Source organism: Nannospalax galili, unplaced genomic scaffold (assembly GCF_000622305.1).
Source record: "Nannospalax galili isolate Female #2095 unplaced genomic scaffold, S.galili_v1.0 scaffold1460, whole genome shotgun sequence".
NCBI lineage: Eukaryota > Metazoa > Chordata > Mammalia > Rodentia > Spalacidae > Nannospalax > Nannospalax galili.
In genome coordinates this window covers 118,586-145,636 of record NW_008345971.1, presented here as the reverse complement: position 1 = coordinate 145,636, position 27,051 = coordinate 118,586, and the positions used below count along the sequence as shown (strand labels likewise).

At 44.0% G+C, this 27,051-nt stretch overlaps 1 protein-coding gene across 2 annotated transcripts; it reads right to left on the bottom strand.

Moving 5' to 3' along the window:
- Rpia (ribose 5-phosphate isomerase A) lies at positions 1–27,051 on the bottom strand. Of its 2 annotated transcripts, XM_008842175.3 has the most exons (9): positions 26,738–27,051; positions 19,688–19,748; positions 18,298–18,353; positions 10,899–10,958; positions 8,375–8,439; positions 7,402–7,470; positions 6,532–6,673; positions 4,793–4,892; positions 1–928 (listed from the first exon to the last, which is right to left on the bottom strand). In XM_008842175.3, the coding sequence occupies exons 1-9, from the start codon at positions 27,020–27,022 to the stop codon at positions 831–833; spliced, it is 936 nt and encodes a 311-aa protein (XP_008840397.1). In that variant the 5' UTR covers positions 27,023–27,051; the 3' UTR covers positions 1–830. The 2 variants fall into 2 exon arrangements, with proteins under 2 accessions (XP_008840397.1, XP_029423715.1); XM_029567855.1 differs by lacking the exons at positions 18,298–18,353; positions 19,688–19,748.

The following is a 27,051-nucleotide window of genomic DNA, read 5'->3' as shown; positions in this document are numbered from 1 at the left end:
TCAAAATGGCACAACAGTGTTTTATTTCAACCTTCAAATAACACAAAGAAGTCACAACTTCTGATGCCACACCATACAAGTGCAGTTAAAGGAACAGGAAAAAATATCAACAGAAAGAAAATCCTTTAAACAACAAGAAAGAATAAGTGCTCGTTCACATTTCACGGAGTGTTCTGCAGTGCTGACAATGCTTCCAACAACAGGATCCGGCAAAGCCCTGGGTGTAACAAAGGTACGTCCTCACCTGGTAGTTTACACTCCAAGTCACTGCAACACACTGCTCCACTCAGAGACTTCTGCAAACCTGATCTGAAAATGTAACTAGGAATTTTGTGTGTTAACAATGAAAAAACTACCTCAACACCAAACAGAGCATGGCAGGAAAGTAAACAGGATTTCCCATAAGGCATCAGGAGATGGCTGCTGGCTGGCCCTTCACTGCACCATCATCAGGAAAACTAGGGGCTGTTATTTCTTAGATCCAATACTTCAGAAGTGTAACCAGCAACCTCAAGTCAAGGCTTTCAAAGATAGTCCTGAACCTCTCTCCTTATTTATTTTTTGTTTTTGGTAAATGTTTCATATAAAACATGAAATCAAATTCTACTTTATAAAAAAACAATATTTTAATAGTAAAAATATATATATTTAAATTTCTCTTTTTAAAAAGACACATAGCAATACTTCATAAGACTGATTTGACTGCCCTCCCACCAACCCCTGGCCAGTTGTCCACCCTGGCACTGGTACATTAAGGCAAAGGCTCCAGGAGAGGTGTGCCCACTGTGCTTGGGCTGGAGACTCAGGTGAGTACCCTGCTCCTCACAGGGTCAGCAGAACGGTTTTTCCCTCACGTCCACTGAGCCATCCTGCATCCCAAAGTAGACTCGCTCCACCATGTTGATGAACAGGCCTGTGTCCACCACACCTGTAGGATGAAGAAGGAAAGGAGCATGAAGGTTCACCTTCCCAAGGCAAGAGAAAACCAAGGACTCCAGGGCTACCATAAGCAAACATCATAGGCAGCACTGAACAAAACACCAATCTAAAATAAAGTCTTACTCTCCCACAGAGCAACTGGAAGAGACCGGAATTATCTGTTTCTTCCTGTCACCTTTCTCCTCTCCACTACAACTTGCTGTGTATTCCCGAATGTGCCAGCTTTGTCCCCCTCCTAGAGCCTCTGCTCATGCTGTCCTACCTTCCTGACTGCTCAGCCTCAACAGCTTCAAGGCTGCTCTTCTTCATCCTCCTGATGTATCAGAGGACACAGCATCTGCTATAGCAACGCCCCCCAAGACTACTCTATGAAGCCCACACTCCTCTCAGGTATTTTCAGTCACACCACCAGCCTCAAGAGGCCTCTTCAGAGAGGACGACATGTCTTTGCAGGTATACACCTGACAAACAAATCAGGCTATATAAGCAATTCCTCAAGTCACTAAGAAAAAGACAGTGCAGAAAAGACTTAAACATGTACTTCATAAAAGAAGCCATCCCCAAAAGCCAGTAAGTGTTTTAAAAGGTACTCAAGTTCACTAGTCAAAGGGAATGAAACACTACCCAGTCACCAGAATGAGCACTTACAGTTGAGCAGGATGTAAAGGCAGAAACAGGAGGATTACTAGGGCTTGCTGGCCACCAGTCTAGCTCCAGGTTCAGTGGGACAGGGACTAAAGTGGCACATGATAAAGCTGGAACCCAACATCCTTCTGTATGTACACAACAGCACACGCACATGGACATACACATACAACATACACACAGAGTAAAATAGATACATAAATTCAGCAATGAGAATTAATTAACTCTATCTGGCCTTTACCAAAAATATTTGCATATACACACACATACTACAATGAGATAACACTGACTGACCAACTACCAAAGGTGGAATGGACCTAGTACATAGGGAAACTGGAACCTGAGTCGGTTGCTGGTAGGGGAGTAAACTGGTACTCTATGCAAGGGCAACTTGAAAATCAGATATCCTTATCCTTTGATTCAGAACTTCTATTCTTGCACACGATTGGAAATGTAAGTAATTTATGTCATACAGCCACAAAATAGAGTATCACAGTTATTTTTTTAAAAAAAAAGGTCACTCTTTTGTAACTCAATATGTAGTAAGCTCCAGGATGAGAAAGAACAGGAAACAGAACATGAGGGGGCTTTCAAATTGTGTTTTGTGGAAGCCCATCAAAACAGGCCATGTAATTGTTGGTAACACTGGCTGCCTCTGGACAGAATAACTCACTGTCTGAGAAAGAGGGAAGGGGCACTTGCCACTGTTCACCCCTAACTTTGAACAAGATAATTTCAAAGTATAGGTACAATTAAAATTTCCATGGACAGCGCTCAACACACAAGAGAAATGGACAGTGAGTGGCTGAAACATGAAGGTCTCTGACACCAAACTGCCTGCACAACTATAGCTTCCTGAAGATGGGCAAAGCAATACCTGATACTTATGATCAAAGCCTTTGTAGTACAAGTTGGAGGCTCCATCTGGCCCCAGAGAAAGTAAAACAGCTTTCAAAAAAGCTATGAAGAAAGAAGACAGGGCAGCAATCTAAGGTATGATTCTGAAGCCTCACATTGCTAAGGTACTAGGAGTGACTGCTCCCTTCACCCCAAATAAAACCCAGCAGAAAAGGCAGAGTGTGCTGGGTATGAGCAGAGAGAAGGGCCTCGCTGACTTTGGCCTTTCAACAGAGGTACTCTGCCCAATGGAACCCAATGAAACAGGGACTGTTCTGAGTGTCCTCACTTGTGCAAATGCACCTGGGAATAAACAGGAAAACTTGCCCTGCTCCTCTTCCCTTGATATTGATCCAGTAACTAAAATCTAAAGAAAATGAAAAGGGGATCAACAAAAAACTACCGATGGATCTGTGAGATCGTGGCATCCTCCTCACTCGAGGTTCTGATAAAACTCTGAACTCCTCTAGGGTGTATATTTTCATAGTTAGTGGAGAACAAGATGGATAAAATTTCCTCTCATATAAAACATCTCAGTCTCAAGCCAAGCAGTCTCAAGGGCCTAGCAGAAGCAAGAGAGCCCCCTAGTGGGCACTGCAGGAACTCCACCTAAAGAGGAGCCAACTTCACAAAGGGTCTGTCAGCAGTAACAGAGCAAAGGGCTCCATTTACAGGGACCTCTGTATCATCTCTTCCTCCTGCTTTCCTGCCTTTTTAGCTATTCTGTTAAAGAGATAACACTAATCAACAGACTAATTCACCTTTTTTAAGAAATCAGATAAATATTACCAAAAGAAGACTAAAATAGGATAGTTGGAAGAATTAGCATACTTAAAACAGCATATATTCACCCCATTTTCATTCCCAACTAATACAAGTAACTTGGAATCTAACATTTTTTTATTAACTTTCTGAGAGGATTGAGACAAGGGCTCATGTAGCCCAGGTTTGCCTCAAACTATGTAGCCAAGGAAGATCTTTAACTCCTGATCCTCCTGCCTCCAATTCCCGAGTGCCAGGATTACAGGCATGTGTCACTACATCTGGCACAAATCTAGTATATCTAATTAATGATGAAGATGAGTTAGTCATCCAACGAACATGCCTTGTATTCTAGATGCTGATTTAATTCATTAAATCCTCACAATTATATGCAGTAGGTACTAGAATAAGCCCTTTTCACAGAGGAAGGAGCTGAAGCAGAGCTGTTGGTTAGGGGTTCCAGTGTCTGCTGCTAGAGCATGGCTGGGTTGGGATCTTCATCCAGGCAATGTGCTCCCAGAATCCACTCTCAGCCGCTACACTCTGATAAACTCACCACTCACCTTATCTACCTCATTACCTAGCTCTGGTTTAGACTATTCCTCAACACTGTAAAAGAACAATGCCTTCCAAATCTGCTTACTCATTAAAATCCCTCCTACGAGCTCTGACTCTCAATACTTCCTGAAGCCTGGACTAGGGCTCCAGACTCCTAACTCATTTCTATGCAGCTCATTTGACCCTCCCCCAGAACCACATCCCAGCTCCTACTCCATCATTCATCCCCTGGCATACAGTCTATGCCCATATCATACAGCCTCTCTTCAGCCTGGCACTTGGGCAAGTGAGCATTAAAATTGAGGGTCTAGAGGCAGACAACCTAGGGCTCTCACCTTGATGCTGCAGTCCTTGAGCAAATCATTTAACTCTCTCAGCCTGTGTTGTCTCCTGTAACTACCTCAAACAAGTAGGAATCCAATGAAACTTTTTAAAATACTAAGCAGTGTCTAAATTATGCTATGCACAGGTCAATGCCACCTCTACGTAACTGCCATACATTTTCCAAAAGAAGAAATCTCTGTGCACTAGACTCCTGCTATTTCTCCAGCAGAATTAGCATTTTCCATATTTGCAGACATGGCTTCACACAGCCTTCCCCAAGTTTACATCAACTCTCCTCCAGGATCAATTCCAGGAATTGTAGATTGAAGTCTCCCCTGTAACACGGACAGCTTCTTACCCATATGTATCCACTGAATGTGGGTGAACTGAGTCATTCCCCTACCAAGGTCAAAGAGGCGCAGTCAAGCTTCTAATAAAACAGGCTCTCCCAAAGATGATGGCCTTTTGTCAAGGCAAGATTCCAATTCAAACAGTACAAAATATATACACATATCAACATGATTCAAGTTAAAAATCCCAGACATGGTATAAAGGGAGTTCTTCCCAACTAAGTCTTAGAACACATTCATCATGTCTTCTGCAGCCAGAAGTGGGGGACAGTTATTAAGGGAAAGTGACCATGTCCAGTGAATGCCACTCAGGTTACCTGGAGTCATTTTGATAGCTGTATTCACTTCACTCCACTTGTGCACCCGGTCAAACTTCCAATCCAGGATGAAATTCCCGTTATCTGTCACCACAGGCCCCTAGAAGATAATTTTCCACAATGACCAAAGTAGGCAGAAGATAGGAAAGTGGAGAGGAAAACCAGGTAAGTATTCCTATTAATGGCCCTCAATCCATACTCTTGTTGTGTGCCTTCTAGAAGGTGGTGCTTGGAAGCATTTCTGAGCAGGGGTTTTAGAGTCCTGAAGACTTGGACTTTAGTATTAGGACCACATAGGTAGAGAATTTAGAGGCACCATTAATTTTTCAGAGCCTTACTGTTTCCCAACTGCTGAAAGGTGAACAGTGATGCCAACATCACAGGCAGCTCATGTGCAAACTATGCGTTTATCACAGTGAGGTCTCACAGTGAGGTCTTGGCTATTAGCATAGTGAAAATCTCCACAGAACAGATTGCCAACATCAAACTACATTCTCAAAGCTTCATATAAGTACCATCAATAATGAAATAAGACTACTTCACCCACCATAACTTGCTCTGATCAGAAAGTCCCATCAAAAAGACAGAGCAGAGATGGAACAAAAATCTGATGGATATGGGGAAAGAAAGCTTTTACTTGATGAATCCAGAATTCCTCACAGCTATGGACACTAGAAAAATCTGTTTGTTAACATAAATGTTGACAGAACAGAGTCACAAGTAAGGAAGATAAGACTCCCCTGCAGCCTGGTCAAAAAGGGGTGGGAGTAAAATTAAGCTGGGAGGTAGAGGCAGGAGAATCAGGAGTTCAAGGTCAACATTCACAACATAGCAAGTTCAAGGCCAGCCTAGACTACTTTTAAGACCTTCCTTCAAAAAACAAAAAACAAAACAAAAAAAAACTCTGTGAAGGTGAGGGCCAAGGCTCCTGCCTGAGCTAACCTCAACTGTGAGAAAGAACTCCAAAACCTCCCCCTGATCTTCTGCTACAAACTGAGCCACACAGCATCGGTCAAGGCCCTGTATAATCATGATGACTGGGACTATTTTTTTAAAAGAATATCAAGAAATCATGTCAAAATAAAAAGGTATCAGGGTAAAGTTACTGATCATTTTATTTTCTCTCTCTAGAACTTTTACATAGCTATATATAGTTAACTATATAATTCAGCTTTTGTTTTTTTTTATTTACATGCAGGAAAAAAAATTATTATAACCTACAAACAGAAGCTGAACTGGATGTGAACACTGTGGGTGTGCTCATCTCTCCCCAAGAAAGTCTAGTTCTTGTTACATTTCAGAATAGAATGAGAGTGCTGAGAATGTAGCTCAGTGGTAGAGTACTCCTAGCATGCCGGAGGCCCTGAGTTCAATTCCCAGCATTGCAAAAATAGGGGGGTAGGGAGGGGACTGTCCCAATTAGAATGACATAAGAGGAAAATATTACACCATTGAACTGGAAAATGTCCTGCTCTATGGAGCTTCCCAGGGGGTTATAACTCAGGAAGAAAAGATCCATACCCCCTTTTATACTAGGGACTGAACTATATTAAGTATGACCTTAATCAATAATCTATGTGAAATTTAACACAGAAACTATTAAAGTCAACTCCCTAAGATCAAATTAATTAAAAATAAAGGCCTATAAAAAGAAAAATAAATAAAGGCCTAACTGGCACAGAAGGGGTAACAGAACACTGACAGCTACAAGTGCCTCTGCAACTCTCCCTGGCACTTACTGCCTTGTTCACAGCCATTCGAAGCTCCACCTCACCCCCAAACTTCTGAGTCACAGCTCGGCTCACTGGGACATAGGCCATTGGAATGACCTCAATAGGGATCCCTTTGTGCCATCGATCCCCAAGGTTCTTTGAGTCTTTCCTAGAAAGAAAGTCAAAATCACAATAAAATTAAATAAGCACAGTGGTACAAACACTGAATTCAGCCATGGGGTTAACTAACATTGGAAGGAAAAAAGTGATCAGAGACAATATATGGGGCTTCAAAGGTAACTGGCTGCTTTACTATTGAAGAAAAACTTGAAATAATGCAGCAAAAATGTTAAAATTTAATATAGATGGCTCATTTATTAGACATGTGTTTATTATTTATGCATTCCCTACAACTACATTTCATGAGTAAATACATATATGTCTTTTTTTTTTCAATATGCTCAGCACAAGTGCCTTCCCCAGATTACTTGAAAGCATCAGAGACTGGTCAAAGACTGCACATGTAGCAAAGCCTGACCTGGGAGGAAGCAGGGCATGCTGAGTCATGGCCTTTGGGCAGGGTTTCCTCTGCTTCCTGAGGCTCCCTGGGAGGATCTAGTGAGTGACACAGGAGGGTGAGCTTTGTTACAGGGTGGCAAACTGTTTCCTCCCTGCACCCATGAACACATGAGTGGTGGAGAACCCAGCTTGGTACAAGAGTGTTGCAATAATGAGCAATAGCCACCTTCAGCAGGAGGATGAGTCACTGCCTAAGTCCTACCTAGAAAGCTCATAGTTCCTGTGTTTCTCTACAACCTTCCTCCTCTGTACATAGGGGTGAAGCTTGGAGTCAGATCAACCTTCCCAGCATGCAGCTCAGAACTCTGGACACAGTACCTGAAATCAGCAATCACAATGAAGCGACTGGCATAGCCAGCCACAATCTTCTCCTGGGTCAGGCAGCCCCTGAAGAGAGAAAGAAGCAAATGGTTACTAAAGAAGGCAATCTTAATTTGAGAACTAGAATCAGACATAGGAATCCCAAATCTGCTCAACACTGGCACTTAAAGAGAAATTTGACTTTTTAAAATCCTACTGCACTACTTTCTAGTAAAAGGACTACAGAAACATCCTGTCTTGTAGACACCTAGAAAGTAGACACTGGTTCCCATTCTGGCAGAACATAATCCCCTCCAAGAGGCATCTGAGAGGAAGCACTGTGTTCAGGGAGATGTCCCTGGACTTGTTCTGCAAAGAGGACAATCAGTTTTGAACACCAGCTCTGTGGACTATATGGCAGTGAAGAGCCCTGGACACTGACTGAATTAGCAGATCTGGGGCCTATCTCTACTGTTCACTAAATTACCTCACACCTGCATGCAGGAAGACTACACAACATGAAAACCACACTGTGTTATTCAGCTATCTGCTTGACTGTTAAGAACCAGCAGAACAGGACTGCACATTTTTCCCCTCACCATTCCCTAAGCCCTAAACCAGCACTTAGGAAGCACCTAGTGTTTTCCAAATGAAGGACTAGCATCCCCCAACTGTTCAGACATTACAATTTTAATGCAAAAGCCACAGACCTAACAGTCTAACTCAAAAATAAGCTGACTTAACCTGTGCGTAGACACACAGAGAACCCATTAAGACGAATCATCTCACTGAAGAGGCCCAAGTTGCCAGTCACTCAATGAACACTAATGACCAGAAATGCCAGGCTGGCTTAAAGGCATATGGTGTCAATATACTGTAGAAAGACAAACTTACATGAATCAGTGACAATTTGTTTATTTTATAACCCATTTTGCTTTGCTGAGGATTAGCTGACAGACTATTTTAGCAAGAAAGTTCCCACAACACTCACCCACCACCCTTGATGAGATTGAGCTCAGCATCTACTTCATCAGCACCATCGATGGCGAGGTCAATCTGTCAGGGACGAAAAAAGCTCATGAGTGGTGACTCTGCCAAGCCTGACCACACAGGGTAGCTTAGGTTCTCAGCAGCCCTACTCCCTAGGGCCAGGATTTCCACTTAACCGTTTAAGAAGAGACAGAGGCTCCAAAAAGATAAGCCATTTTGCTAAGGTCAGAGAAAAAGGAGCTCAAGGCCCGAGACACACACGGCAGTCCAGCTCACCCACGACATCAGCTCCCTGAGATACACACCTCTGTATAGCTCTTACCCACGATATCTGCTCCCTTTACTCTCTATGGACAAGGTGGAACTACTTATGCACTCCCAAGAATGGCAGTATCACCCTCAAGTAAGTAAAAACTGGCTCGAGGGGTGGAAGGTAAAGGCACAAAGAATTTAGATTAATATCTGGAAGGCTTTAAAACCAGAACAGTTTACAAAAGACATTCAAAGGATAAAAACTGTCCCAGGGGTGGTTAAGAATCCCCAAGGATTAAATAAGATGCATTTCTCTTCTGATAAAGGCTATACTGGGGTGGAAGCAAGTTCTTCCCCAGTATCGGGCCTTCCAAAGGCCCACAAATACACAAGCAGATAATACAGCATAACTGTGGTGCTAACTACCATGGGGAGAGGAAAAGTCAATAATGAAACGGGCTAAGAAAAACTGATTGCAGTCGGAACTAATGTGGACAGATAGAGGCAATTTCAAATGGACAAGATCAATTGAAGACATCTCTAAAGATGAAAAACATCAGTACAATCCTGAATTAGAAGGTATATAAGGCATTCCTTCTAAGACCCCCAAAAAGCAATAATCTACTTCCTCCCAGTCCCTATGTCAGGAGCCACCACTGACAGCACCAAAAGCAATCAAGGGGCAAATGGATCCATTCATCTTTCAAAAGCACTCACAGCACTCTGTATGGACAACACAGAGACTCGGGTGTGTGTTTTTCAAACAGCAGTTTGCAAGGAACACCTTCTATTCGTGCTGCAGTTGTTTGACGTGGCTTGCGTGCACAGGTGTAAAGTTGAGAATTTGGAGAAGGGCACCGCTGTTTCCATCCTTTCAAGCCTTTGAAGACATTGCATGCCTTGTTCCTTCCCAGTCCTGCACTAATTCTAGGCCCAGGCTGGGCTGTGGCAACTCTTTGGGACCCACTGGAGTCCTGGGCCCACCTTCAGCCCAAAGCACTCTCCTCACAAATGCTAAATAGCTGATTCAGTCTGTACCCCAACTCTACCCACAAAAATCACCCAGCAAGCCCCTCCCAAGGCATCACCATGTAGACTATGGTGACATAGACTACTAGACCACATCAAATCCATACCCACTTGCCCTATTATGCCCAAATTACCCTAGAAAGTCCGGGTGCTAGCCACATATGCCCACAGAGCCATGGTTCCTACCGACCCCTCCTAAGGTCCTCTTTACAGGTCTGCTAAAACCTGGCCTCTTCCTACAACACTAAAGCCTGGGGTACACAAGTTCTAATTCTGCTTCTACCACTTGTGATAAGGACTTAACTTTTAACTTGCCCTCTACCTTTTCCACATCCATCCACTGGGATAATTATGGTAACCATTCTAGACAGCTTCAGTTGTCAAGTTGACACGCCTCAGATGACAGAATCTCAACTGAGAAATTTCCTCTATCAGGTTGGCCTGTGTAAGGCATTTTCTTGATTGTTGTGGGAGGCCCCGGCCTACTGTGAGTGATGCCAGACCTGAGCACAGGCCAGGGGAGCAAGCCAGTAAACAGCCTTCCTCCATGGTCTCTGCTTCAGCTCCTGCCTTGAAATCCTACCCTGACTTCCCTCCATGACAGACTTTAAGTTCTAAGGTGAAAGAAGCCCTTTTCTCCCCAAGCTGGTCTGGTCAGTGTTTTATCACAGTAACAGAAACCAAGCTAGGACAGTAACCTCCACCAAGATAGCTCTATATTAAAGATCATAATACAGGAGCATCACTAAGCCCAATACCTAATACCAAAAAATAGCTCAGAAAATGTGCTGGGGTGACAGGAGATGCTGCTCAGTCTCCACAAATTGAGTCTCCTCTGGACTGCCCATCCACAAAAGTTAATTTTAATTAGCTTTCAAATGACCATGGTTGCCTCATAAGAGAACTTCTTTTCTCTACCAGCTCATACTACATGAGAAAGGAATCTCAGGAAACCCTGGATCCAGCCCTGGGGCTATCCAGCTCCCCTTTACTACATTCATACTGAGTCCTCAAGGTTAAATTGCAGGGAAGCTGACCATCACAGGGAAGTTGACCTGTACTGTACCTACACTAGAAATTAACCTGTCCTTGTAAGTTCGGCCAGAATTATATTCAGAGTCTCAGGACAAAAGTTACTATGATTAGTCTTTTCTGGAACTGTCAAGGTATCTAGAGCCCATGAATAACTAAGAATAACAAAAAAAAGTAAGAAAGACACAGCTCTGTTTCTTTCTCTCTCTTACCTCTGGGTGCTGATCCAGGTCACTGAGGGTTAAACCATACTGCAAGATCAGCTGCCTGGCCTGGGGAGGACAGGAAAAAGCAAACACAATCATTTACTCTGAAAACATGGTAAGGATCCTCAGAATTCTTTCGTATTTAAGCGCTCAACCTTAAGGCCTGACCTAGGTTCCCTCTCATATCCCAAATCCCCCTACCTGACAGGTAGGAGTTCAATCTAGTCCCACAAACAGTACAACTAACTGCTAAGTCATTCTGGAAACAGGGAAAATATATAGCACACAGTGAAGACTCCATTCCTAGGCCAAGCTGAGAACTTTCTTTCCCCAACTTGCTTATGAAACAATGCCAGAGTACTCCTAAAATTTATAATACATTTGGGAGGCTGAGGCAGGATGAGCCAATTCAAGGCCAGCCTGAGCTATATAGAATGATACCCTGTCTCAAAAGACCAAGAAGTAGGAATGGAGTTCAGTGGTACAGCACTTGCCTGCCATACCTAAGGCCCTGGATTAGCTCCCCAGCCCAGTCAGGGGAGGGGAGCTAAAATAAGACCCAAATCCACAAAATAAGATCAGAGAGGCTGAGACTAGAAAATCACTTGAGCTCAGAAGTTCAGGGCCAGCATAGACAACACAGGGAGACCCCTACCTTAAAACAGTAAAAGAAAAATAAAAGACCAGTATCACTGCACACTTATAGTCATTTCCAGGCCACACTATTGATACGCAAAGGACTCCATATACTCAGAAGAGTATACACAGGCAAAATCTGGAATGGATAAGTGAGTAACTTGAATCTAGAGAAGCAGGCTAGGAGAGAGGCTGGCCCTGAACTCATAGAGATCCACTTGCCTCTGCCTCCCAAGTGCTGGGATTAAAGGCATGGATCACCACACTTGGCCTGCATCTATAACTTTTATTTAACACAACTGAAATCTAGGTCCCTATACAAGGACCTCACAAGATGCCCCTGGCTGATTTATTGGTTTGGTTAGTTGGTTGATTTGGTTTCTTTGTGACAGGATCTTACTATGTAGCCCTAGTGGCCTGGAGCTTGCTATGTAAACCAGACTGGCCTCAAATTTTATTTGTTTGTTTGGTCTTTTTCAGACAGGGTCTCTCTGTAGCCCCAACTGACCTGGAACTCCCTATGTAGACCAGGCTGGCCTTGAACTCACAGAGATCCACCTGTCTCTGTTGCCAAGTGCTGGGACTAAAGGCATGTACCACCACACCTGGCTATGGCCTCAAATTTTTAAGATTCCTCCTGCCTCTGCCTCCTGACGGCTGGGATTATAGACGTACCACCACATCCAGCTCAACCATTTTAGAAGACTGAATCTGGCTAATTTTAACACAAAATAAGTTTTGCCTTGGGGTGGGGGAAATGGGCAAATGAATTTTTTAAAGCTCTGTGAACTCTGAGTGACTGCCCCACCTAATTTACTGGAATTGACCAGCATTTTCCAGTCTGGATACAGTTATCAATTATTGTCACAAAACACTGGTCAGCTAGAAAACTGTTATATTAAAGATAAACACAAGTTTCAGTTAAAGATAGGACTCTGAACACCTCTGTTTAGTTCTGTTCCTTCTCAAAACCTCTCTAAACTTACAACAAAGACTTTCCTAAGGGTATAAATCTCACATTGAAAACAACAACCAACTTTTAAGCTAGGTCACTGTGACAGTTAATTTTGGTTGTCAACCTGACTGGATTGAGAGACAACTAGAAAACAGATAAAGCATACTTCTGGGTGTCTAGGAGGGTGTTTCAGAAGTCAGGCATGTAGGTCATTGAACTGACCCTGCAGAAGACTCACCTTGACTCTCTGCAGCACCATCCTACAGGCCAAGGACCCAGATAAAAAGAAGAAGAGGAAGAGGGGGGCTCAGGACATACACAATCAACCTTTCTTGTGGCGTGGATGCTTTTGCTGCCCATGGACACCAGATTCCAGACTGAAGCCTTTGAAGAAGGCCTTGCACCATGAAAGGGGGAAAGCCTCGGCCTTCAAGCTCAGGCTGGGTTTGTACTGGTCCCTCTTGTTTTGAAACTTTGTCAGTTTTCTTAGACTGAGCAGTTACCAGTGTTCCTGGTTCTCCAGCCTGTACCTAACTACCCAACTTCCACTCAACTGTCACCCTTGTATTCCATTGGTTCTGTTTCTCTGAAGAATCCTAATTAATACAGCCATTGGTGGACAGAGGACAAACAGCACAAATAACAATAAAGATATACCAGAGCAGTACTGGAGAAAGCTAAGAAGCAACCAGATGAAGACCACAGAGCCTCACAAAAGATTAGGGAAGAAGTGTCATGAACTCCAGAAAGTGCCTGTGATAAGGGGAAGATTGAAAGGCTACTTAAGAGTCTTATACCTCCACACGCTCTCCTACTGTCAAAGAAGTATGAAGGTTGACTGATGAGATTGACAGCTGTCAATCTTGGGACAGGACTGCCAGAGTCAGCTGAGGCCAAGGATACTCCATCAGTGAGGCAGAAGTTACCCCAAAACTGAGTGGTTTTATGAACACCTATCTACAAGTTCTTGTGCTCTCCTGGATTTGAGACAGACAGGGGGCTCACCTTTCCCTGGGCACTGGACAGGTATTAAGCACCATCAAGGTCTGTTAAAGTCAGTGATCATGTTAACGATAAATTCTTTAAGTATGTATTATAAGCAGCTCTTCTGATGTTCGTTCTCCTATAAATGAGCAAAGACAAGGAGATGGTGCAATCTGACCCCCTAATTAAACAACTGTTGGACTTTTCCTTGCTGCCCTGGCTGCCCTGAGCAAAAACACCACTGATAACAGCCAAGCAGACCATCAGGCCAGCAGCAGCAGCCCTGACTATCCCATACACACCTTGAAAACTAGAGGGCAACAACTGCTGACTGCCCTGGCTCTGCCCCAGCCAGGGCTTTTTAAATAGTCTGTATACACTTTTAATCTCACAAACCTCAGTAAAATCTAGATGTCCCTACAACCGTTTCCACTTAGGTCACCTGATCTTAGGGGGAGCACTTCCCCTAGTGATCTAGCAATGGGATGCTCTGACTAATGTTAAGAGGCAAGGCATGACTGGTCTGAAACACAAGACTCAATGACTATTACTGATACTAAGGAGCAAGGCCAAGACTGGTCCAAACACCTTTCTGACTATTTAAGCAGGCTGCTCAGGCTGACTCCGTGATCCGGCTAAGAGGCATTCTCCTGTGCTGCCTCCCCTGGAGCTGAAACACCAAGCCAAATGAAAGGCTTCTGTCCTGTGTACGGTCTTTTCTTTCCTACTTTCAGTAGTGTAGACTGAGCTGGTAACACAAAGCAGCAGAGGCAGAAGAACAGCAGAGTCAGTGACAGCTGAGCAGTCAACAAGCTGCAAAAGCAGCAACGGTCATGGTTGGCCAGCCAAAGTAGCAGTGGTCCCATGAAGCACAGCGGACAGTCAGGTGTTCTAGCTCCCACCTAGCTCCACTAGGTGCTCCAAACAGTCCCGGGGGGACACAGGCGCCCCAAGTGGTCCCAGCAGTGGCCAAGTTGTGGAAGGGCTCAGTAGTCAACCACCTAATAACTAAGCAGTTCGAAAATAGGCAGAGCAGAAAGAAGGGCAGCAGAAATGGAAAGCTGCACCAGGAGAGCCAGAGCTAAGACTAAACAAGGATACAAGGCACCAGGGGAGAGAACCTGGAAGCCCTGGTCACCAGACCAGAGAGTGCTCACATCTTCAGGGCTAAGGATCTCACACCCCAGGCTGCAAGCTGTAACACTGGCTGCTGCCAAGGTCTAACTAGAGTTCCCATACCTGAGGCCTAGGAACCATAACACTTGTAAGGCTAAGGGTCCTGAAAGCAGGGCTTGCACAGGGCTGTAAAGTGCTACGTTACACTTCGTCCACCTGCCTACTCCTCTCTGCTGGTCAATGCTGCCAAACACTGAGGAACAACAGCGGCTGAGACCAGCATCTGAAGTTTCTCCCTACCTACCCACAACTTGTACCCGGGTAAAGCAAAAGAACCTCAGGCAGCTGACTGGTGGCAGACTGGGAAGTCTTTTGTCTGAGCTGGCAGGTGAAAGCCTCACTCACAAGGCAGGAGTCACTCTCCACATGGCTTCCAGGCCTCAAGACTAGTCTCTGCCTGTTTCCAGGATGACAGAATGATCCAGCAGCAAGGGGAGTCAAGCCCTAATGCAAAGGCACTTTTCAAACCTGTTGGCATCTCACTGTGCCATGTCCCACCAGCAAACAAGTCACACAACTGCACCCAGATTCAAGGACATATTGCATAATGTTACAATTTCTCCTGTCTACCAATGGCACTATACTAAAAATAAGAGAAACAAGAGCAAGCTATATTCAGATCGTGGACAGTGGTCCTCTAGTCTTCTTCACCTATTTGGACATAAGCTGCCATGTATGCCCCTCCCAAAGCAGAGCAGGCAGCATTCTCTGGGAAATCTGACCAGCAAGAGGAATGATCTAGACAATGGCCTGTCAAGGCTAGTGCAGACCAGTCTAGCCCTGAGAGCTGACCGCCTAATCTGTTTTCATACCCTACCTCTCTTTAAAAATGAAGAGACAGGGGCTATAGAGATGGTTCAGCAGTTAAGTACACAAACTGCTCTTGCAGAGGATCTGGGTTCAGTTCCTAGTACCCATATTGGGCAACTCATAGCTGCCAGTAACTCCAGCTCAAGGGGGATCCAATGTCTCTGACCTCCATGGGCACCTGCACTCACATGCACATACCAACACACACACACACGACCCACATGATGGAAGGAGAGAACCAACTCTCAAATGGTCATCTGAGCTCCACATCTGCACTCACATGCACATACCAACACACACACACACACACACACACACACACACACACACAGATATTAAAAATATTAAAAATGATTCTTAAAACTAAAACAAAATGCAATAGCTAGGAGATAGAAGCAACCTAAGTGTCCTTCATCTGACGAATGGATAATGAAAATGTGGTACATTTACAAAATGGAGTACTCAATGGTAAAGAATGACAAAATCATGAAATTTGCAGGCAAATGTATGGATCGAGAGAAACTGTTTCACTAAGTGAAGTAACACACATCAGAAAAACAAATGACATATGTTCTCCCACATTTGTGAATCCTAGCACCAAATCCTTATAAGTGAGTACATATCCTGATATAACTGCAGGAGCCAGGAAAATGGAGAGGAGCCAGGGAGGTAAAAGGAAAGAAGGAACCTGAGAAAGAACAGTAGGAACTACTAAGGAAGAAATGGGTAAAATGGGGGTAGTTAAATGGGATGGGGAGAAGGAGGGCTATACAAGGACCTATGGGGATAAAGAGGAAAAAGGAGCTCAAGAGAGGTAGAACCACAGGAGGCAGGTTAATATCTGTCAAGGGAGAAAGAGGGGAAATGAGGATACTTTAAATGGGGAAGGTGTGGGGGGTGGGTTAGATAAGGAAAGAGAGGAGAGATAGAGATAAATATTGCCTAGCAAGAGTAAAAAACCAGAGGGAATTGTATTCATCCAAAAACCTACTGACAAATTACACATACAATATCACTACATGAGTTCATGTGTAGAGCTGAAGGCTACACAGAAACACTGACAGACAGGAGAAACCTCCCTTTGAGTTGTTGGCCAGGGTGGTCCAAGAGACTCCCAAAATTACACAGGCCATTGCCACAGCCCTTGATTGCCTCCCAGAATTTCAAGGTAAGACCCTACTGCTGAAGAAAAGACATATTTCAGACACAGAACTTGGAGCAAGAGCTGAACTGACCTGGAAGCCACCTCCCCTGAAGGTTAGCTCTCATAGCTTTGAAGAGCACTACACAAGCAATGTTCTAATCCCAGTTTTAAGGTCTAATAACCACATCAATGACCAGCACAGCAAACAACATTGGTGCAGTAGTAGTAACAGTTTTATCTTGGGGGTCATCAACAGCTACCTAATTCAGCTTAAATTGTTTTAAAAAAATAGATGAAGAGGAAGCTAAGAAACAGGATCATTTTAAAAGACTAAACAATAACATTTTTTACTATAATGGTTGCTAAAAGACTAATTCTCAAACTCAGTTATACATACTATAAAGAGTGTTGAACACTTCTTAAAATATTTCTTAGTCTTTTATTTTTCTTCTGAGAACTCTGTTCAGTTCTAAAGTCCATTTTTTGATTGGGGTATTTGTTTTCTTGATGCTTTGTTTTTTGAAAGTTCTTTATACATTCTAGATATTACTCCTCTGTTGGAGGGTATGATCAAAGTAGCATACAAAGTACATTATATTCATGTATGAAAATATCATAATAAATCCCACCATTTTGTACAATACACACTATCTTTTCTAAAGAGTCTACTAAAACATTTATTTTTTTACTATATGTGTATGAGTGTATTGCCTGCATATGTGTAAGTGCACCCATGTTGTAAAACACTCACAGAGGTCAGAAGAGAGCATCAGATCCCCTGAAACTGGAGTTTCGAATGGTTGTTAGCTGCCATGTGGGTGCTGGGATTCAAACCCAGGTCCTCTGTAAGAACAGCCAGTGCTCTTAACCACTAGAGCCATCTCTCCAGCCCCCTCTACTAAAATTTTTTAAAACTTTATAAAACAAAAAGGTTCTTAGAAATTAAACATCTGAGAACAAAGAATGCTCAATAAAAAGGATTAAGAAATCTTAATGAATTTTGCCATTAAGAAAATGGCAAAAGGGGATGAGCAGATGACTCACTGTATAAAACCACTTGCTTCACAAGCAATGAGGACCTGAGTTCAAATTCCCAGAGCCCACCATAAAAGTCAAATGCACACTACAGGTATTTGTAATCTCTGCACGCCTATGGAGAAATGGGAGGCAGAGAGAAGAGTATACCAATGGTGACAAGATGTTGTACAGGAAGGAACATTCCAAGGCCACCACGCCCCTCCTGTCCAAAAAGGATTACAATTCTATTCATTGTATCAGAAGTGTTCTTCTCAGGGTTTTTCTGAGCATTCTACCACTCTAGCTTAGCCCCACACACAAACTAGGAGGATGCTGACCCCCCACAGGTGTTAACCCAATTGAAGTACCACTCCTAATTGCCCTAGAAGCTCATGGGCCTGGTTTATGAACAGAAAAATAGCAAAGCCCCTGTCTCAAACATAGTAGCAAGGACCAACTCATATTCCACAGTGCCTGAACTCAAGATACACTAAAATATTCTTAGTAAATAAACACATACAAAACTGCACAGGTAAAGAACAATCCTTGGTCGGTCAGCTCCTCTCCTGGCCCTGGCTAAACAACCTGATTCACAGCACAAAGCCCATGTCCACAATCTCAGGGAACCACAAGCCCTGGCAGCAGCTGCTAAGACACAGAATGGGAAGCAGGGCATGACATACCTGGAAGGAAGTGGGGATGCAGACAAGCTTCAGATTCTCTTGCTTCACTCTCTCAGCTGTGGAGACAAGAGTCACACTGATGGTATTTCATTCCCCACACTTTACTTTTCTTGTCACACATGTTTCTTCAAATCCGCAATGGGGGAAAAACCCATCTCCCACTGACAGCTGCCTTCCCAGTTTTGGTGAAAAAGCCAGTGACCTCACCTCACACCTCAGAAGACAGGGACACTAGGGAGCCTGAGGGGACAAACCCACAGAGGGAGGATCCTCTGCCTAGGGCCTGGCAATATGCTAAGAGCTTTGTGTAAATCAACAAAGATAAAGCAATAGTATCCCAATTTTACAGGGGAAGAAACCAGCACAGAGAGGTAAAGCACCTTGGTAGTTACACAGCTAATCAGGGCTGAGATATGGTCCCAGACAGTCTAAAGCTCCAAGGTCTTAATGACTATCAACATTGCCTTTTCCAAAGAAATGTCAGAACTTTACTTTGCATTTACTAAGACATACAATCATTTATAAGCCCTAGACAATGGGTAAGAGGAGGAGAGTTCTTATTCATTTTAGATTTATTTTAAACTTTCAGGAACTTTTAATTTTAAAAGTCTTAAAGAAAAAGCTGTCTTCTTAAAATTTCAAGTCTTCTTAATGAAGTCTGTTTCTTGGAAGGTTTAGATGTCATTTCTACGAATCCACAGTAATACCTGTGCTCCAAAATTGTCCACACACTGGGTTAAGGTAGAAGGTACTAAAGTTCCCAGCAGCCATAACACCAGTACTACAACAAGGGAACCTGGAGCCCTGACCCTTGGCACCTACCAGAGATAGGCATTTGGGCAAGCCCCTCCCCAGACTTTGTTCATACAATGAGCAAGGCAGTAGAACCTGTTGAGCAGCCACAGGAGCTGATGATACCTGAGCCTTTCCTAACCACAAACAGGACCCAATCAGGGTGAAGTCAGCACCTGCAGCAACCAGCCACCAACTACAGAAGCCCCATCTACACCAGGATCATGGACAGGACACTGTGACTTCAATTTGTTTGCCTGAAGAACCTACAGGCTTCAGAGTAAGCCAGAGACCACAGCAGGACCCCTGATATGCGAGTGTACCAAGTCGACTAAAATTCTGCTGGGACATCACCTCAGTCAATCCCTTCTCTCTGGCTAAGCAGAGTAAAGGAAAGCAAAAGCATCACACCCCGCATCCCAAGTCAGCTGAAGAGGGTCAAGAATCCCTCTTTCCAAAGAAAACAAAACACAAACTGACCTCAGGAGCTCTAACTGCTAGAGTTAAGACAGATAAAGTGCCAAACTTGTGCTGGCTCCCCCCCTTTCTCATACCTCCCCACCTCCACGAGCATCCAGTAGACCATCTCAGAACATACCTATTCGCTGCACAGCATGGACAATTGTAGAACCGCTTCCAATTCCCAGCACTTGATTATTCTGCCCGAAAAGGAGGAGAAAAAAAACAAAATGTATTACAACTATACTTAACTCTCTTGGCCTACCAACTTGTAGAGCTATGAAATTAATTATGAAGAACAGTTCACAACTCAGGTACAAGGCAGGTACTGTGCCTCCTTTACAGGCATGTAGCCACTGAACTACGAAGCTGTGCTTTATCCTGGTGTCAATGGCAAAACCCTCCCTTTCCTTTGTGATACTGACCTGATCACCATACCCTCCTCCCTATATTCTACCACACAAATAGTCTTACACACTTACATGATATAGCAACTCTATTCCAACTTGAGTTGGCCACACAGAAATAGCCTACAAATAAACGGTGAGAGATTCTTGGCCAACCCAGGGGAGAAAATAAAAAAAGGTCCTACTTAAAAATAAAAACAAAGCCTGGATAAGAGTGGAGGTTGGGTTTCTGGCTGCCTTTTCATACAAGCCTAACTCCTAGAAGGCAGGGGACTTCCATCTTCATATTGGCAACTCAGGAAACCTCAGGGGACATCAGGCCCACTATCCAGAACTCTGCCAAAGTCAGTAAAAGAAGGGAGAATTGGAAATAACCTCAGAATAGCAAATCTTCTGTCCAACTAACACCCAAGGGCCCTATTTTGCATGGGAAGAGAAGGAAAGTTTAGGAAGGGTCATGAGAAAGTCTTCATCTGCAACAGCAACGATATAGAATACACGCAGAGCACTTCTGTAGCCAGAGTCCAGGATTGAGGCCTGACACTGAGGGCCCCAACAAGTCAGGTCCGGCCACTCCCCCCAAAAGAAAGCAGAGGTAATGGTGAAAAGGCAAGAAAGGATTTTAATCAATCTAGCTATACTAGAAGGACACAACAAAGTAAGCATTCAGCCACCTTCAGAGTACTGATGTGAGCTTTAGTTTTAAGTAGAAGACTCAGGGCAGGGGGCAAGAGAGACACATAATTAAGCAATGTTGGCCAGACTTTGGTCTATTTGATCATTGTCTCAAACGATCAAAGTTCTGGAAGGTGGTTCAAAGATGCCCTTATTGCTTAAGGAAATAACAGTGAAATAAAGCTCATCCTGGTGGATGATTTCATCATGGAGTGATATGTCCCCTAAGTTTTATTGTTCCTGAAATCCAAGGCAACCACAGGTTTAGCACAGTGACTGGAGACTTTCAGGTGCCTTTGAGTTAATGACAGTAAGCTGCACCAGTTACTATTACATTTGTGCCTTCAGCCTTGAAGGGGAATGGGATGGGTATCATCGGCTTTGAGACAAACATTCCTTGGGTGGTTAACAAGCCTGCATGCAGAATTAACCAAAAGTAAAGAGTACAGAAGCAAATGGAGGCAAAGATGCCAGGCTTTTAGGCCATTTTTATTTACCCCGTGGGCCCAAGGGAATCTTGTGGGCCTTTAATAAAGCATTTTCTTAAGTATCTGTTATACTTCCTAAGTACAAGGGACAAGGAACACATGTCATATACTAAGCTACCATTCTAAGAATGGGGAAGTCACCCATGAGCAGACTAGCCAGACCACAGGAATAAAACAGAGCTGGAGACACTGTCAGGAACTAATGTGGAGCCTGGTTCCTAATCAGCTTCCTGGGAACAAGCTCCTCCCAGGCTATGGCAAAGCAACTAAAATTAAACTAGAGTTAATACTTACTGAGCACCTATCAAGACTTAGATTTGACTTTAGCCAAAAGGCCAAAAGGGATACCAAGAAGACTTACAAATGTTAACAGACAGTCAAACTTCACAGCAACCTCTATGACCTAGAGACCCACTCTCCTCACTTTACAGATTTATTAACATTGGAAGGAAAATAGCAAAAGATTACTAGAGCCTTTCAATAGAAAGCTGGAATTTACTTGTATTATCAGACCCTACAAGGGTATGTGCTATCTGACAGCTCTGTAGCAACAAACTTTAACCTGTAGAAAACTGTTAACGAATCAAATAATTCGTCCATAAAATTTAAATCAATTGTGTTCTATGAGATATAATTGATTATTAGACTATAGGTATTACTCAATGAATTCTTTTTTTTTAAGATTTTGGTTTTAATCATGAATGTGTATCTATGTATGAGTACATGCATGTGAGTGCAGGGCCCATGGATGCCAGAAGAGGGTGTCAGATCCCCTGGGGCTGGAGTTACAAGCAGCTGTGAACAGCCCAACATGGGTACAAAAAACAAATTTAAGTATTCTACAAGAGCACTCTTAACAACTGAGCCACCTCTCCAGCCTCTCAATGAATTATAAATTCACGTTAACATTTCCTGACTGCATATATAAATGTATGGATCTTTGACTTGTCCTGTTGCTATGGTTTAAATGTCTTCCCTCCAAAATTCATGTTGAAATTTGTTGCCATTATGACAGATACTCCTTGATTTAGGATGGGGTTACTTATGTCCCAATAACCTACCATAAGTTAGACGCTTTTTTGCTGTTTTCACACTATCAAAAATATCATTAAGGGCCAGTCAGATGGTTCAGTGAGTAAAGCGGTGTCTGCCTCCAAGTCTGATGATCTGAGTTCAATCCCTGAGACCCACATGGTGTCCTCTGACCTCCACATATACACCATGGCATATGTGCACCCAAACACGCAAATAATAAATAAATAAATAAATAAATAAATGTTAAAAAAAGAAAAAAAGAAAAAGACCTGCAAGATGGCTCAGCAGGTAGAAATGCTTGCTTGCTGTGAAAGTCTGACAGCATGAGTTTGATCCCTGGAACCCACATACAGGTGGAAGGAAAGAACCAATGACACCAATATGCCTCTGCCTTTCTTTCACCTGGCAGATGCCAGCAGCTTAACACTGAATTTCCCAGCCTTCAAAACTAAGTCAATAAATTTCTGTTATAAATAACCTAGTCTTAGGTATTATAGCTGGCAAGTTAAGAAACTTGTGAGCAGGTCTAACACCTTTTTCAGTCCCTTCATCAATATGAGTTAAATAAAATCTTGACATAGGAATAGATGTTGTCCTTATCTTGTTACCTTTTTAAGAAATCATTCTTTAACTTCATCAATCACACACACACACCCTCACACACACTCTCACTTTAAACAATTTCAGGAAGCTCAATTTGCTCAAAAAGTACTGCATTTCAAATTTCTTAGTATTCCAACAACTACTAACAATTCACTAGGTGAGGGCAAGGCTTCCTCTGTAGGGGAAGAGAAGTGCTGGAGGCCGCTACAGAAAACAAGGGCCATCACTAAAACCCTTCCGTATAAAAGTCACAGGAATATGCAGAACTAATCCCCATAGCCCTACACCTGATTTGGTCCTTCTCAAAATTAAACTACGTCTAAAACTAAAAATTAGTAGAATAAACAACAAGTGGAAAAAAAAATTAGAAAAAAATACGAATCCTAATGGCAGCCACACACTTGTATACTAAAAATGTTTTCAGCTGGGCCTCTCCTACCCATCAATGTTGTGTGTTCTTAATCTGGTAGAATAACATATAGTTCCAAATTCACCAAATGCACCAAGGGGCTTAGACCATCAGAGCAGATCTTCCAGATCCCTACTATCAGGATGCCCTCAAGAAGGCAACACATGTCATACAGTCATCAGCTGCCTGGCAAACCCAAGAGTATGGAACTCATGGACAAGTAAAGAGGGTATCACAAAGTGTCCTAGTTTGCTTTCTGTTGCTGTGACAAAACATTGACCAAAAGCAACTTAAGAAGGAAATGGTTGTGCCGGGCATGGTGGTGCATGCCTTTAATCCCAGCACTTGGGAGGCAGAGGCAGGTGGATCTCTGTGAGTTTGAGGCCAGCCTGATCTACATAGTGAGTTCTAGACCAGCTGGGGGCTTCAGGGAGACTCTGTCTCAAAAAGCACAGAGAGAGAGAGAGAGAGAGAGAGAGAGAGAGAGAGACAGAGAGACAGAGAGACAGAGAGACAGAGAAAGGAAAGGGTTTATTTCTTCATACAACTTCCAGGTCACAACCCTCACACTGAGGGAAGTCAAGGCAGGAACTCGAGGCTGGAACCTGGAGGCAGAAATTGAAGCAGAGATCATGAAGGAACTCTGTTTATCAGTTTGCTTCCCCTGGCTTGCTAGAGTAACTTTCTTATACAGCCCAAGCCCACTTGCCTAGGGATGGCACCACCCACAGTGAGCTAGGCCCGCCACATCAATTAATAGTCAAGAAAATGCCCCAAAGATATGCCCACCGGTCAATCAGAAGAAATTCCTCAGTTTTGGTACCTTCTTCCCTAGTAATTCTGGTTTGTCCCTAGTCGACAAAAACTAATCAGCACATAATGCAAAAACATTCAAAATGGCTAAATATCTCAACATGTGATAATACTCAAGTAATAGAAATGTCTGGACTTCTCAATGCCTAGGTAAACTTAACCTGACCTTGATATTTGACCTGAAGCTGGTCCAGCTATATAGCTGGTCCAGCTATATAGCAAACTGTAAGATTACTCATTAGCAAGCTCACATCACTCAGGCTCCCCACAGACAAGTGGCACACAGATGAACTTGGTTATGTCAGAAGCTCTGTACAAGGCTCTTCCTCTGGCTCCTAGAAGATGAAATGCTAGGGCCTGCCAGACCTATAGCTCTTAAAACTATGTGATCTTGCTACCTGTTAATAAAATGATAAACCCAGGAGTTAGTGCCCTAGCCAACACCAACTAGAAGTGGCCAAAAGTTGCCTGCAAAGTTGCCCAGCAGGAGGCAATCCTTCTAATGGGCAATACTAAACAACATTTTAGATGTGAAGATCACAACTTCACTTACCCTATCCAATGGGATAGCCTTGGAAATACTACTACTGACCAACAAGAACTGGTATCCACTAGTTTCTTCAGATTAGGCAATCTTAAAGCAAAGCCAAGGCTGCACTAAGAATAAAAGATAAAGCAGCAGATCCAGACCATGAGGAGAGCATGGACACATAAGCCATCACAGGTAACTACACTCCCAGAAATGAGCAGATCTGGACCAAGTGAGATAAAAGATTCTCAAGAAATCTCCAGGTTCTCCATCCACCCTGAAGTAGAAGCAGTCACCAGTGAGCTGGGAGACTGGAAATCCTATACCCAGACAGGATAAGCAAACCTATAACTTACACACCTACACCCATAATCCTACAACCTCTGTATCAGTGTCCACACGCCAAATAACTTACTGAACATTTCCTAGGCAGGTCTCACAGTGGCCAACAGTGAATGTGTAGATAAGGTTAACGCTCCTCCCAGAGCTCACCCTTTAGGGGATTAGGCAAGAGAACAGGCAGATGACTAGAGCATAAGTCAACATCAAGGGTCTATGAGACAAAGGAAGCCTGGTGTGGTGCACATACCTATAATGCCAGCTGGGAGGCATAAGCAGGAGGATCATGAGTCAACCTGAGCTATACAGTCAAATCCTGCCTCAAAAGAAATAAAGAAAAAAAATCAGAAGAGAGATCTTCCTCTCTTTAGGAAGCCAAGGAAAAACTAAAAATAGAAAAAATTCTATAGAAAAAAATCCCACAGGATAATTATTTTAACAGATGTCTCCCCAAAACAATCTCACCAGGGCCACCTGTAGCTTCTTTGAAAGATGTGACTGGAATCCAGTGTTTGAGGTTCTAACCTGAGGTGAAGGCTTGAAGATTTTTATTCAATCAAACACATAACTATAAAACAAGGGCCAAGGAGACATGCACCAGGAAACTAACATAAATACATTAACAGGACAACTTAGATACAGGGTTTTTCTTTTTTTTTTTTTTTGGTCTTTTTTGAGACAGGGTCTCCCTGTAGCCCCAGCTGGCCTGGAACTCACTATGTAGACCAGGCTGGCCTTGAACTCACAGAGATCCGCCAGCTTCTGCCTCCTGAGTTCTGGGATTAAAGGCGTGCACCATCATGCCCGGCTCAATACGGGGTTTTTCTAATTGTTGAGATCTCATCATCGTCCCAATTCTACAGGAGTGGCCCTGAATTCCAAACAGTCAACAAATTACATATTTTACATTCTTTCTCTTAATTTTTGTAGAAAATCCTATTGCTAATTAGACTTGGAAAAATCTACACAACAAGGAGCTGTGCTACCCTGCCTGTAGCAAAAGTGGTTAGGCCACTCCTCCTACCGAGCAGGCAGCATCAGGTAATCACACCGCCCCTCCCTTCCTACACCCCCTGCCCCTCCCACATACCCCCGGCTACAGTAAAGCTCAAAGGACATCAACTTTGCAAAGTAATTCAAAACAGCACAGTATTAGCAAATGAAAAGAACTTCCTAAGGAGGGTTTCTGATAACACTATCTAACAAAGGGCAGATACTTCACTTGGCTTTGGCTGAAGTACTCAATTAAACACAATTCCGATTAATTAATTTGCTCCGTGACAGCAAAGGCAGGTGGACTGGGTCCACTAAAAGCGCCACACCAGCCTCTTAACAAGTGGGGCCACAACCTTACTGAGTAACTGCTAAACATCGCAGCCCCAACTAAAGTGCAGCACCCTCGAGCTGTCAAACGTCCATCCCGCCTGTCAAAAGGAAGGTTTATGTGCTGGCTTCTTTCTGCCAGATCTCTCCTTCCAGAGGGCTCAGGCTCCCCAGCGCGAAGAACTAAGCTGTTTAGAGTGAAATTTCAAAACACTCTGCAAACCAAAGTCAGTGAGAACAGCTGGAAACGGCCTCTGGGCTCGGGACCGATAGGGAAGTAAGGGAAGTATCAAGAGCTCGGGCCAGACTGCAAATCAACCACCATGCAAACTCTCCAGGCGGACAATGAGTCGGTGGAAAGCTTGATTCTAGAGGACTCGTGGGACGCCCACCGATTCCACGTGTAAAAGGCCCTTGAGAGCGGGGGAATGGGAATGTGGGTCGGGCAAAGGGCTCCCCCGCTCACCCTGTCCCCTCACGCCGCCCTCGCCCTTCCAGGAACCAGGCTCGCCCTGGCAGAGCCCGGAGCGCGTAGCACGAAGTCAACACGCCGGCACCAGCTGCCCACCTTCACGTGGTTCTCCACCGCTGCGCGGCTGGCCAGTTTCTTGGCCTCCTCGGCCTTTGACATCGCGGAGGGGGCCGGGCAGATGCTGCTGGAGTCTGGGCCGCTAGCGCTCGGGCTGCCAGTGCCCCCGCGGGTCTCGGACTGTGCACGCCCGGGCAGCTGCACGCGGGAGCCCGGGAGGCCCCAGCTGTTCCCGCCCCCACCCGAGGCCGCGCCCCCGGCCCGCCCGGGCAGCGGGGCCAGAACCCGCCCGTAGAGGGTGCTGAAGGGCCCGGGGCGCTGCATGCCGCCACCTTGTTCCAGTCTCTGCCACC